The sequence below is a fragment of the Propithecus coquereli genome, unplaced genomic scaffold, assembly GCF_000956105.1.
Source record: "Propithecus coquereli isolate 6110/MARCELLA unplaced genomic scaffold, Pcoq_1.0 Scaffold49, whole genome shotgun sequence".
NCBI classification, from domain to species: domain Eukaryota; kingdom Metazoa; phylum Chordata; class Mammalia; order Primates; family Indriidae; genus Propithecus; species Propithecus coquereli.
Window position 1 is genome coordinate 1396513 of NW_012150729.1, and position 15177 is coordinate 1411689.

At 37.6% G+C, this 15177-nt stretch overlaps 1 protein-coding gene across 4 annotated transcripts in view; it reads right to left on the reverse strand.

Moving 5' to 3' along the window:
• The window catches only part of RBMS1 (RNA binding motif, single stranded interacting protein 1), a 133599-nt gene that overhangs the window by 41404 nt on the left and 77018 nt on the right, over window positions 1-15177 (reverse strand). For all 4 annotated transcript variants that reach the window (XM_012655848.1, XM_012655846.1, XM_012655847.1 and 1 more), the window contains exon 3: window positions 3493-3551. In XM_012655848.1, the coding sequence (XP_012511302.1) occupies window positions 3493-3551 (59 nt within the window). The remainder of the gene's footprint in view (window positions 1-3492; window positions 3552-15177) is intronic.

The following is a 15177-nucleotide window of genomic DNA, read 5'->3' on the forward strand; positions in this document are numbered from 1 at the left end:
TGGAATTGGATTGAAATAAGGCCTAATTTGATTTAGACAGTGGAGAAACAGCCAGGTTGGGGAGAAAAAGGAAGAGGTTCACCCAGGTAACAGCAGAGAATGCTACTCAACCACCAGGTTAGAAATCACGTTAAACATATTTTCGTTGTTATTAATATTTAGAAATCTGCTGCTAATGCTAATATGCAACACTCTGTGGATAAACACACAGGTACACACACACACTTATACACAGTTTCAGTGGTTGTAAATGAACACGCAGCTACACTGAAATACGGTGGCTCTTGCTGATGGATATTTTTCTCCTCCAATTTTGTTACCGCCAATAAGTAAATAAACAGAAGCTCTCAATTTTGATGTTATTGTACTTGAAATTACTATCTACTCAGGCAATATTAGCATTCTTTTATCTGTTATTTTCTTAAGAGAAATCCGTAACGGTTGTATTTTAGCTGTTTATATCCTTTTCTGGCCTTCTCCAAAGCCTACCCTACTATGGCTATTTCATAACCATTTGCTGAAGACAAATATAATGGGTAAGGGTACACCTGTGGCTCTTTCATTTTCTCTATCTGTATTGCTTTCAAGTAAATAAAAGACCATATAAAGTTTGAGTTAAGCAGGGTCTCTGGATTTCAGTATATTTGTATGAAGATGTTTTCTGAAGGTAGAGTTCACTAAATAACATGGTATCCTCTGAGGCTCCCCGGGAGAATTGTTCTCAGGTCTCAGGGCCAGGAATAGTTACGTCACTCCTGCTCCTTGGGTTTCCCCCTCACATTGTGATGACTGAATCGTGGGAAGAACTATGTTTTCTACTTTCGCTTTGGCCACTAGGAAACACAGGGCCATTTTGTAATAACATGAATTTTCTTGCTCATATCCTTATTTTTACCTTTGGTCATTGGTCTAATTTATCCTCAAACCACTTTTACTTATGAGTGTATGTATGTGTTCTGGTCTTATATGCAATTCTGTAAGTATAGATAATTAATCAGTTTCAAAATCAATCCTTTGTGAGCTTCTTTTGTCCTAAACTGCAACATATACTAATACCGGTGTTGGTTAAGCATTTAAACACCTTTTGTTGGCCAAACTTAGACAAAAATTGAAATGTAAAATAACAACTGAATCACGAATTTTTAAATTTAACAACTAAGATACATGTTATTCAGAGTAATATTTCCTTCACCTTAATTTTGTCCAAAATAGAGGCTCCAAAATGTTCTGTGACTAAAAAATGTTCTACGACCTTCTTAGATCTCATTTCTATGTATAAAATTCTCTGATGTGTTTAATCTCAAAAATTAGCACATAACACAAGCACCTTTCATTTTATACTAATACTTTATAATCTTTTATGCATTAATTTATCTATATTCATCTATCAATCTATTTATCATTTAATTACCTACCCATCTACCCATCAGGTCAAGTTATTTTGGGTGACAAGTTATCTAACTTCATTATGAGCTAAGCTAAATGTTATTTCTTCTCATCTGTCTTAAAATTACTTTTTTCCCCACAAGTTCTCTCTTTCTTACTTCCAGGATTTTATAAACCCACTCTTGCTTACCCTCTCCACTCACCCACTCACCCACCCACCCACCAGATATCTGTTAACACCTATTGCTGAGAGGTTTGTGTGAGGCACAGGGCCCTGGAAGGTTTCTATCACTGCCCCCACGCACAAAAGCAGTGTCTCCCCAGACCTACTTTAAGGGAAGGTCTCCGGGAGACTTCTAAAATCAGTTCTAAATTATTTCTACCCTTATTTAGAAGCCCCATAAATCTCTTCACTTATCAACAGATCCTTTCCAACTGTTACGGATTTAAATTATAACAATATGCTAGATTTAGCATTAGTTTATTTCTACCCATACCTCTTCTAGATCATGCAGAGCAATTTGTGGAATTTTGGCTTCCAGGGAACAGGTTGCCATTGGAGAAGAGTATATGATAGTGGTTTTCAGTTTAGGGGTATAGTGGAGAATTTAACCAGGGAGACTTCTGGGTTCTCTCCCTCACTTAACTAGTGCAGCTCTGTTTTTTAACATATTGAGCTGCTCTGTAAGATTTCTTTGGGGGAGGGAAAGAAACGAAGAGGAGATAGGGTGAGGCTAAAACCACTTGTCTACTCTTATTTCTCTATTGGTTTGAAACTGATGTTTGAGATCAGCTTCCTGTTTTATGCCTGCAATAGTCTATTTTTCTTTATAAAAACAGGAGTTTTTTTTCTGTGTCTTTGCTCTTCCAAATCATTTGTAAATGTTAAATAAGACTAATCTTGGCAACTAAGTATATGCATTTTAGTCTACACTTTGGCTCTCTCTAGTTTAACTGATTTAAAACATTTACTGGGTATTACTCTTCGTAAAGCATGCTCTATTCACCGTTCCGAGGCAAAACTGCCTTAATGTGCCACGTTGATTAAACATGGGCTTAGATATTTGCCACAATAGCTCCTTTAAATGAAGGCACTTTGAAGAAGAGACAGATACACAATGAACCACTTCAAGTCTAGATTAAAGGAACTGGCTGGTTTATAAGGAGAGGCCCTACCATAGGGTTCATTCATGTTCTTTGCCTTTTTCAGATTGCGCTAAGCCACTGCCCCGTCACCACCGCTTGAAAAACTAGGGTCTAATTAATGAGGAGATTTGCCTTCTCTGTCTATTCCTGTCAACCTTATTTCAATTCATGGGGTCAGTAGTTAGATTCAAAGTCAGCTGACTCTATTCTTCCCTTTTCCTAGAAATCACATGCCTATTGTTAAGATGCTGGATCATTAAAAGTCAGAACCGCAGAGCATCAGTGCTGCCTACTGTAGACGCCTCCTCTTCCAGCTCATGGGGCTGGATGAGCTCATCCTAATTACATGGAAAACTGAAGGTCAGTGCATCAAATTAATGCAGCAGCATATTTCAAAGGGGCACATGACCTCCCCTCCCCATGACAATTTGGTCAGTGAAAATGGTTCTTTCCTCCCCGCTGCCAATATTGTCAACAGGCATTCTGCAAAGAACAATTGGGAGTATTGAAACATGTAATTAAGTACTGCTTAAAACTACTCTATTCTAATTAATAGAGCCAATTTGCACAATATGTAATCTTTTCAGTTCTTTACTACAGTCCAATGGTCTTCAGTAAGCAGCTCTAATCTCCTCAGGCTCAGGAAAGAAAAGCTATTTTCTAACTCTACTCCCCTTTTAAAAGCAGGGGCTAAATGCCAACCAGTATTTTGCATGTTAACCCTACTGGCGTCAAATCTGGAATTCTGGCAAACTGCTAGCTGCTGTTGGGTTGCTAGCCAAAACTCGACCAGGGACAAACGTAAGCAATATGCTGACATTCTGAAAGACAGAAGCTGGGTGACACAGAAGATTTGGTTTTTAATAAAATGAAGACAGTTTTGAAACTAAAGATTAGGTTTTAAATTCTGTCATTTTTCTAAGGCGATGATTTAGCAAATAATCAGCCAAGAAAACATACCTTTGCATTTGTTCGTTGTCTTATCCAAAATTGCCTTTGTGGAGACTATTTTCCCATATCTAAAAAAGAAAAGAAAAAAAAGAAGTAGTTATAAGGAACCTTTATTGATGTCTAAGTCCAAAGAACATGCATCCTTTTCAAACATCTGCAAACTTTAAAGTACAAAATGTTCTTTACTAAGGGACAGGAAATGAGAACTCAAAACTAAACTTTAAAAAAAGGGAATGGCTAGGCTGCCCATTTCAATCTTTGGATTACAGTTTGACGTTTAACTTTGAAGAATCAGGTACTTACCTGACAATCTTAGGACATGTTTTTGTGAGCTCTATAAAAATATTTTCAAGGGCAGTGGGTTGGAACAGGGAGAGATTTTTAAAGGCTATATAGAAGGAATAAGTTCTAGTATTCTATAGCACTATAGGATGACTATAGTTAACAATAACATATTATATAGTTTCAAATAGCTAGAAGGAGGATACTGAATGTTCCCAACACAAAGAAATGATCAAGTTTGAGATGACAGATATGCTAATCACCCTGATCTGATCACCATACATTAAATGTATCAAAACATCATTACGTACCTCATAACTACATACAATTATTATGTCAGAAAAAGAAAAAAGCTAAAAAATAAAACAGTGAATAAGGGATTAATCATTAATTATGAGGGTTTTATAAGAAATGTGTTCAAATTCTTTAATGTGTCTTAGATGTTGGGGAAGATGGGAAAAAATGCAGAATGTCAAAATTTAGTGCACTGCTACTGAGAATGAAGTAACAATATAATTTACATATATGTACTAAACTCACACCCTCTCATAGTGACCAGACCATGAGGGAAAGCACCATTATCTGTTTTCTTCCAAAAATTGAGGGGAAAAAAACCCCTCAAAAAATAAATTTAAAAAAATTTTCCTCACAATCAAAGTAAGATTTTAGGAAATGCATATTATAACTTACTTCGTATATCTGAGATTCGAGTTTTCTCATTTATATATGGTAAATTGCAAAATTCTACTTTCCTATATATTAACTTTAAAAATTTCACATTTGTTTTTCCTTTTCATGTTTGATTTTGAGGACTAAAAAGAGTCTTAAAAGTTTTAGAAAACTGAAGTATATGTGTAGCATTTTAAACCATTTTGAATACTGCAGGATTCTATTTTATGCATTGAAACAAGCCAAAATATATTTTTCTAGAAGAAACAAATGGCTTGAGCCACCCCTCTCTTCCAGTTAATGTTCCCTAAGTTCACTCTGTGTAATCATGTAATCAAATGATTACTAACTAGGCATGAAAGTAAAGATAATTTAAGGTTCAAATGACAATTACATCCAAGAGGCATAAAGCTGCAAACACCTTCAATTCCCTGTAGAGATTCTGAGTATTTATAACATTAACATAGGTCACTAAGCTTACCAAAAACAACAACAACAACAAAAAAAACTAAAAAAAAATCCACAAATGAGAAAAAAAATAGTAAGAGATCTAAAGACTACCTTTTAGCAACCATTTATCTGCCCAGGTTATATGCTTGATATGCTTGATAGTTCATGCAAGTCTTTGATGAAAGTATTTTTAAATTGTGTCCCTGCCTCACACCTTCCCAAAAGCAGGGGAAAGTTGGTATGCCTCCGATTTAGAAGAGGATGGAGAGTCACTGAGATTCAGAGATTATGCCTGAGGTCTTGGAGTTCAGGGCTTTTTGTAAGCCAAACAGAATAAAGAAAATTTAGGAGAACGCAAGGGGTTGGCCTTCTACACTTCTGGTTCTGCTTCAATATTTAATGATGGCAAAGACAGGAAAAGACATGGAGAAGGGAGATGCAGACGTGGGAAAAGAGAAACGCTGTTGGTAGTAACACGAGCCACGCCACACTCTCTGTGCTGCTGGCTCTACTTCCACATCTGTGCCCTGCGCACCCCTCTCTGCCACTCCCCATCTCATTCTACCTTTTTCAGCCCTCTCTTGGGGGTTCTTTGCCCACTCAGCTTCCTTCTCTCCCTCCTTAAGTGAGTACATTCATCACGTTTAATATCTGGTCCTCAAATCTTCCTTTTCTTAGGTATTAATGATTTATCCAATGGCACAGTTTTAGTTAATGAATCTCCTCTGATCATGTCCATTTCTTCTTCCTGTTTTTTTTAAATTCCCACCAAAGCTTTGGTTTTCTACTCTTCCTCTTTCTACTTAAATATCTGAATATTTTATTAAGATTCTTAAATATCTGGTTAAATGTCACCTCAAGTGCACCATTTTCTAAATCCCATCTTCAACAGCATCCCAAACACATCTTTTCCCAACTCTTTCTACATATCTCTTTTCATTCAATAGCATTGTCACACTTCCAGTCTTCTACCAAGCTTGAGGTCCTTGAGGCATCATTAACTCAATCATTCCTGAATCCAGCTGGTCAATGAGTCTTCTCAGTTTTGTCTTTGATTTGTTTCTAATATTCACCCCTTCCCTTCACTGAGCCTAGATGTATGCAAAAAGCACTTAACAGTTCTCTCCCTGCCTCCAGCCTCTGGTCCTTCCTATCCTGTCTGCTGCATTAATTTACTTTAAACATCTCTCCCATCTCTCCATTATCCCATTCTACCCATGCTTGAACTTGAAGGACCTGTTCAAACAGTATCTTTTCCACGAAACCATCCTCACTCTCTTTAACCATTCAGTTGGCTATTTTATGAGAAACCAGAAAGGGGGGGTACATTTATTGAGCTCCCACTTATTCCCTGCATGGATGATCTTATTTAATTAATTTCGCAACAATCTTATGAGGTAGGTGTTATTATTCCCATTTGTGCATAGGGGAAAACAAAAGCTCATAGAAGTTTTGAGCCTAACACCTTGCCTAAAATCCCAAAGCTCAAAAATGAGTAGTGTTTTAAGTTTTCACTTCAATTTATCAATGAAATGATTCTGAGAAACAATGTTTCCTTTATACACTGGGAGTATGAAAGTAGAGGAACAAAATGGAAGGTTTCTTTTACCATGGTATTTCAATATCCATTTTCCAAGCCCCAGTAAGTTTCTGTTTGTTTTAAACATAAGAAACAAACATGTGGCTTATGGTTTAAAGAGGGATAAAGAGACAGAAGAGGGTGGGTAGGAAAAGAGAGATTTCTGAAATGTATCAGTTTTACTTTCTATTGTGGTTTTCATCACAATTTGTGGGTTAAGACTGAAAAGACTGTGATTTCACAGAATGTCAGAAAAGTTTCCACGCTGCCCACGGGGCTACTGCACGCTGGCCTCCTGCAAACAAGTGGGTCGGGAAGGGGTGCTGAAGGGAATCCCTCTCCTAAAACATCTTCTCTTTTGGGTTGTTCACTCAATTACACCACTCACAGCACAAGAGGGTCCCACTGAAATACAGACCCCAGGACTGGAAGATAAATCACTTTAAATCAGGCCCTGGCTAAGTTAGCTCCTCAGTGGGTGACTCCAGCAACTTATTATGGAAGTGGAGTACACAACAAATAGTGTTGATGGGATCAGAAAAGGGCCAGGAAAGGTCTAGATCTAGAATGTGGGGAAGCACCATCTATCAAACGGCACCTCAGGAACCAGGATAAGGGGCAGCAGGGTTCAGAGTAGTCACCATTCTTCCTCTGCTAGCTTTACTTGCAGTAAGATTTAATAAAGGGAGTAAAGGGAGCTAGCACACAGTTAATATTTAGTCTAATTCTTTTTTCTTTTTCTTTTTAATTCACATGGTTGTCAGTATGCAACATTTAGGCTAATTCTATTGTCAATCATCAATGCCTACATGAGTAACAGATACCAGGTTACAAATTCATAAAGCAACCAGATTTTCACCTCCCCTTGTTCCTATCTGTAGCTTAATTTGTTTAAAAAAACATGATTAAGGAACAGGGACATATGATGTACTGGGGAAACAGGCTTTCTGACTGGCAGAATTCACACTCGAAGTACACCAAGGAGATGCACGCCCAAGAAAGCAAGCTGTAGAATTTCATGGGGAGAAAATGTGACTATGAAGATTCTTTGGGTTTTATCTAGCTTCAAAGTAACATGGCTCAGATCATAGCCCTGGCTATCCAGATCAGAATATTCTTTGCTAAAAGTAGATAATCCACTCCAGAGGAAGCTCTGACAGTAAAAAGATAAAGAGTAATTAAGAGCCTATATAATAATTAGAATTTCAAAGGGAGAGTATAACAAGCAAAAACTCACATTTAAACCTATTAGCTAGAGTGAACCTGGCTGATAAAACCTAGTGCTTAGAATCTACTAAAATTTCTTTACTTTGTACCACAGTTTTACTCATTTCTCCATTTCCATTTATATCTCCTCTTTCATCATCTGTTGTTATATAAAATCTAAGTATATTTTAGTTTGTACTTAGTAAATAAGCTTACTTTTCTCCTCTGCCTCCATTATTTAGTCCCTCCTAAATTCTACCTTTTTGTTAATTTATCTTGATTACAAAGGAAATACATGCTTATTGCAATGAGAAGACGCTGAAAAAATAAAAGCACCTGAAGTCCTAAATATGAATATTGGTGCCTATTCTTATAGACTTAATCCAATGTGCGTATTCAAATGTATGTATGTGTGCACGAGGGGGTGCACGCACACACACACACACACACACACACACACACACACACACACACACACACTCTCCTCTACTAAGGAACTTGCAGCTTTTGAACATTCCCAGTTTTGAAGAGTGGAGCCTACTCCGATCAGTACCAACAGATGGCGATAACGGTTGATGAGTTATTTTAATATTGGCCATTCCAATCGTAAATTCATTTAAGGAATCATGGGGTCATTTGAAGGGCCTGCGTAAGTTTTCTAACACTTTATGAACCCGAAAAGGCAATGAGTATGTTACAAACAACATTAAGAAAAAGCAAATACTTATAATGTAAACAAAAAAGATACTTTAAATTTGAGAAAAGGCTAGATCTTGCTCGAGCATATAGCTGGTGGTTTGTTTTAATAGCTGCACTGGTATTGAGCAGACAGGGGCTCACGCATGAGAGATGCTGTGTCTGTGCAAACAAAAATTATCAGCACGAAGAAGGGACGGGGGATTGAAATCAGTAAAAAAAAAAAAAAAGGAAGAAAAACAAAACATCAACCTTGGAAAACTTATGACCTAGTGAGTTAAATCAAGGGAATAATAAAAGTCATAACTTACATTTCATACAGCTCTTATTCTATGCCAGGCACTGTTCTAAGCAATTTAGGTCAATTATTTTAATCTTCACAAAAGCCTTTTGGGTAGGTAGAGTATTATTCCTACTTCGTAGATGTGAAACTTAGGAGCAGAGTGAGTAAGGGACCTTATTCAAAGTTACACAGCTAATTAGCAGCAAACATGGGAGGTAGGAAGTTTGCTTTGGAGTTTAAAGACCAAGCATGTTGACAGTTGTAGAAACTTAGGTCACTAACCACAGATTGCTCCACAGGTTCAAAGCAATTCCCCACTTTGCCTCTGCACAGCTCCGAATGAGTAAAGGGAAGAGGGCAGACTCCGTAACTGCTAAGGTCCTCAAGTTAGATGGTGATGACATTCAAAAAGGAATTACTTGCCTCAAGATTTCTGGATACGTGACGTTGGTCTACCTTGGAATAAGATGCCCAACGCAGCATACATATCAGTGAGGAGGGGGCACGACTGGCTTTAAAGCGTAAAAGGAATAACTCGTGTATCTATTTGATGGGAATGAATTTGGGGACTACATGGCAAAACCCCTCTTGTTATTTTGGAGCTGTTGAGGGAAGAGAAAAAATATATACACATACCCCACAACACTCTCATACCCAAACACACATATGCACAGATGATACTGTATAGGCAGTTTTTAAAATTTTAATCAAAAATTATTTTTCCTTCTCTTTTTTTTGGAGAGACAGGGTCTCACTATGTTGCCTGGGCTGATCTTGAACTCCTGGCCTCAAGTGATCCTCCTGCCTCAGTCTCCCGAAGTGCTAGAATTATAGGGATGAGCCACTGTGCCTGGTCATATGTAGTTTTCTAATGTGTTTTGCTGCTTTATTTTTCCAGTGGTCTCCCAGGAAAAGGGCATTTCCTAAAATTTGTTTTAGCTCTTCCAATAATAGTTGGATAGGGGAAGGAACACAAAGTAGAAATTACATCCATTTAGCTACCAGAAAAGTTTGTTGAAGAATGAGGCCTAAAATAAAATAATAGGAGTCATTTATATGTTATTCTGAATTCTCACTACCTTGAATAATCCGGCTGGCTATACCTTCTGCGTTTACTTGGTATGGGATGTGATAAGCATTTGAAGATGAGACACAGGACGTGACAATTTTAAATTAGGCAATCAATATCAGATTTTATACAACTTTACCTTTTTCACCTTGATGATTTTCAATGTTTCTATAAGACTCTTTCAAGACACAAAAATTTTAAGAGTATAGAAAAATATTCCATTTCTCATTTGGTTGTTTCAACTTAACTCCTACATTAGATAACTGTCCCTTCCACTTATGTTAAATGGCTGAGTGTGCCTTAGTGAATGAATAATTCCTGGTATATGTAGAACAGGAAGCTACATCTTACACAGCTGGAATTGAATCAGGGTTTAAAGGAGGAGAATGCTTGGCAAGAAAAGCTACTGCAGACCTAAAGGTCAGAAACAACTGAAAACCAGGTGCTGAAGGAGAACGGATCATGGGAGAGGTCAGTACAGTCAAGAAAGGAGAGATCAAATTAAGAAATCAACTCACAAATACATCTGGCAAGTCTATAGTATGCCATTCACCACACAAGGCCTATGAAAAAATATAAGATGCCATACCTGCCATCAAGGGGACAGTCCTTTGGGGAGATGTAAGGAATTTTTAATACTAAAAAAAAAAAAAAAAACTAAAACTATGAGACCTTCTATGATGAATACCAAGTAAAGGGGGCATAAACACAGAGGGAAGGTCAAGTTGAGCAAGAAAGACTTCAGGGAAAACAGAAATCCAGATGGGCTACAGGGAACAATAAACAGAAGAATCTGTCTAATGCAAACCTATGTAGGGAGTCACGAAGCTAAGTGTGAGAAGGTCTTAGAGGGCCCCGAGGTCCAAGAAAAGGGGGGAGAACACAATGAGGCTGGAGGTTTTGCAACTGTAGAACGAAATGACGAAAGCAACATTTTAGTAAGATCAATGAAAATCTTAATCACAGGATTAGCAGAGAGAGATGCCACATTTTATTTAGTTTCTTGCTTTTTGCACTCCAGCAATAACACTCATGTTCAAAAAATTAAAATGGGGAGATGGGGAAAGCTAGGCAGTGAATGGAAAGGTTCTCAAGGGCAGAAGAGATTTAAGATAAAGGACTTCTTTGAAGGAGCCTTAAATATTTAACTTGACATCCCAGAAAAATAATGCATAGTATCTGTATTATGGAAAACCAGTGGCTTGTCTTTGTGAATTTAGAAGATGGAGAAAAGGAACCACCAATTTCACTTTTCTGAACTGTCCTGGAAAGGACAGGGATTTCAGCTCCAGTCAGACGCAGAGCCTGCAGATTCCAGATGATTCAGCAGAAGCTAGACCATGCTCCTGTGGTCTACGCTCAGCTAGCCTGGCTCCCTTACAGCATGTGAGCTGATGGAGAATAAATTACAGAAGCTTTGAGCCAAAGTATCACATTCTTTCAAGACAAAACATAGACATACCTGATTTTTCATAACATCAAAATTTTAAGATCAACATATCCTTTGAGAGTACAAATAAAATTGGTCACATGCACCCAGATTTTGGGACTCTTAACCATTTTCTCATTAAATTTAGAGCCACACCTGCTAATTTGCCTTAACATTTCTGGGTGAATCCATTATAAATGCTAGACAAAGGTAACAACTGATGTTGTTTATTGTATGTATGACTTGAAATGAAAAATGCATACAGACTGAACATTGAACTACCTCATTAAAAATGGCTAAGAAGCATTTTTTGCCATATCCCATGAAAAACTTATAATCTCTCTTCTAAATAAAAAAGAACGCTATAAAGCATTTGATTTATTACACATATCTGCTGTTATAGTTTAGTATCAAGTCTATTATGATCTGCAATCAAGGTAAAGTAGCTTTACACCATTTTATGGTCTTTTAAGAGCACACAGCACACAAAAGGTCATTTACATTATCTTATGACAATATTTTTACCACAAGTCACTCTACCGCAGCACTTAAGGATGCAGTCACAGATGGCCAGACCCAAATTAGTGCTCCCAAGTACTAATATGTCAGAGGAAAATAATACATGCTGAAAATGAAACCCAGAATTTTGCAAGTAAAATGTTAATTATCTATCATAAAAATGAATCCCTAAAAGTCTCACTGATTAATGACCAACTTTTAAAGCAAAGGCAATTTGATTATAGAAAGTGCTCTTTTATTTCTGAATTGAATTTATGAACCGACAATGATTATTTCTTAAATTCTTTTCCTCCCCCACCAAAACTTGTACTGTATTTCCTGTGCTTTGACTATCTCACCTTCGTGTGTACATACTACTTGACTTCACTGTATCGTAAGGAAGACAATGTTATAATGTAAGGAAGGTACAGTTGCCACCGGAGGGATCTATCCTCAAGTGCTGACATGGCCAATGGCCAGCCCGGTGACTCTGGGGGAGTTGCCCGGCCTCAGGATCCTCATCTGTAAAGTGGTCTCATTAACAGCCACCTCACAGCACTGTTGCTAAGGGCCATCAGAGTGTGACACATAATGGATATTCAATAACTAGTAAATGTTATCTTTTTCTCCCATCACCCTCCAAATAAGGATAATTCTAATTCTTATCGCTTTAGAGCACTAACCCAGCCTACCTTCCTACCCTGATATCAACATGGTCCTATGTGTCAAAATGTTGAGAAAAAGTAGACCTACCATTTTTATTGTTACTTTTCAGCATAGTTTTTTTTTTCTTTTGCAGATCACTCAACATATATTGGTTGAGTGAGTAAAATATAAATATGCAACATGCTTTTTTCCCCCTGAAAGTGTTTGGTGTGGAGGACATTGTCAGTGGTAGGGAGAAAGAGAATACTACATCATGCCTTAGAAAATGAAAATGATCTTGTATTTTATCTCAATTTAGCTTATAAAAACACAAGAAGGAAGCAAGGTAATTTAGGAGTTTAACATGGAATTGAAAACTACACACACACAAAATGTGTAAAGATTGTGCGTGTGTTGCGGGAGAGGGGGAAGTAGACTAAAATACCCAGAAGAGCTTTCATTCCTAGATTGTTTTTCGAGTGTATCTAAATTTTGTCACTTCTTTTTAAATAAATCAAAACTGAAAATCTCTCACACACACAACCAAAGAACTGTGTCAGAGTCTGTAGAAATTGAATGCATTAAACTCCAACACTGAAAACCGTAAATGACTGCTTCATTCAAAACAAGAACAGCGTGACAGAGAGCAAAAGTAAACGAGCTCTCTGAAGCAAAACAGAGTTATTTGAAAGTATTAAACAGAGTGTGCAAAATTACCTAGAAATGTCTCTTGATTCTGATACAAGCTAAAAAGACAAGAGTCAAATTGGACATTTCTTAGCCCAAACATTCACGTTGGCTTTGATCCAAAACACTGCACCAGCATATTGATTTCCAAATGCAGCCCAACCTTTCCTCAAGTAATAAATCCTGACTGCCCAATGACCTTGAAAAGCCAATCTGAAGAACAGACTGACAAGGAAAATGATATCTATTTTACTCACTTCAGTTCTAAGAAATCTGGGGTAAGATATAAATGTATCCCTAGTAAAAGACACACTTGGAGTGTATAAGCAAGGGAATGCTAACGTAGCCTGCCAGGAGGGTTGACGTTTCTAAACTTAGACATTTGGCGCAAAGGTCACGCCTGACAATGGTTACAGCTCTCCGAGCAGATCTGATGGAAAAGGATAAATAAGCTCCCATATTGATTTCCTACTGGTTTGCCTCTGAACTGCACCGTCCTTAGATACTGCAGATAAAGATGAACAAGCATTGCCAAGGCAGAATAGTACAGTTCCAAAAATTTAGAATCTCAAAACTTAAGAAAATCAGAGAGGAATTATCTTTGTATGGAAGCACGTAAATGAAGAATATCAAATAACATAAAATTATTTTAGCATCAGTTTCTCACAATTACCATATCCCAAACAAAGGTAATATGCCTCACTCTCAATATAGTTTGGATTTATTGTATTTTCCAGAAGATGTTCTTCTGCTTGCACTTTGCATGGCGGGGGGATGCTGTATGTAGAGATCAGGCCTAGAAGTGCTTCTTATCTACATGTCAGTAAGCATTTTCTAATCTTGGTTGTTTTGAGAAACCTTGCATAATAGGGGAGGTGTTGAGGGAATAGCAAAATGCCATTCAGATTCCTTAAAAGAACAAAAAAGATTCTAGAAACTAAAGGCAGGCAAGGCTGATGTTGCTCTGAAGCAAAGTTCTAGAGTGTATTAGTAAATAGAAGGTTACAGAGTCCTGTGAAAAGAACAAGGCTTTAAGAAGTTTCTAAGAACAAGTCATGCATGTTAAATTTTTTTTCTTTTTATACTGAGGGATGTTGAGGAACTTACAGCTACTCAGGAATGCTACACAGTATATTTTGATTTGAGCTAAATAAAAAAAATCATCCTTTGCTCATGAATTAGATGAAGAAATCTGGGAAGGTGAAATTTGGTTTGGATGAATGGGCACCTGGTTGACAAGTGATTGGTCAGTGGTCACAGTCAACATGGAGTGAAGCCTCTAGCAATATGCCATAGGGCTCTGTTCCTGGTCAGCGTTTTTTTAAAACATTTTAAAGAACGACATAAATCAGGTAATTGATGGTGCACTTATCAAATATATAAATGTCCCAAAGCTGGGGGGAATGGTGAATGTTAAGATGTCAGAATTAACACTTTGAAATTATTTCAACAGGCTAGAAAGCAAATACAATAATATTTAACAGGGAAAAATAAGTCCTACATGAAGATCTAAGGGGGCAAAATCAACTGTACAAATTTAGGAAGTGCTTCGGCTGGTGACGTGAAAATACCTGAGTTTTTTGATTAAGCACAGTTCGAGTTCTCTGAATAACTAAAACTTAGGTTGAAAAATACATGAGCTGGATCATAGAAAAACATTATGCTCTTGAGCCTTTTTGCTCACCATTCCTTAATACCCACTGTTATGGGCTAAACTGTGTTTTCCCCCAAAAGATAAGTCAAAGTCCTAAACCCCAGGATCTCTGAAGGTAATCTTATTTGGAAATCGGGTCTTTGCAGATGTAATCAAGTTCAGATGGGCCCTCAGGGTGGGCCCCAATCCAATGTGACCAGTGTCCTTATAAGAGGGAAATTTGAACATAGACAGAAGCACACAGAGAGAAAGCCAGGTGACTACTGAGACAGAGGTTGGAGGGACGCAGCTGCACACCAGGAACACCAACCATTGCTGGCAGACCACCCAAGCCGGGTGTGGCAAAGATAGATTCTCCCCCACGGGTTTCAGAGGGAAGATGGTCCTGTTGACACCTTAATTTTGGACTCCTAGCCTCCCAGAATCATAAGACGATGAATATTTGTTTTAAGCTACCCAGTTTGTGGTACTTTCTTATAGCAGCCCTAACAAATGGATACAGTTCCAGCTTGCCTATATATCTTTATATAGGTCCCTGCTCCATCTT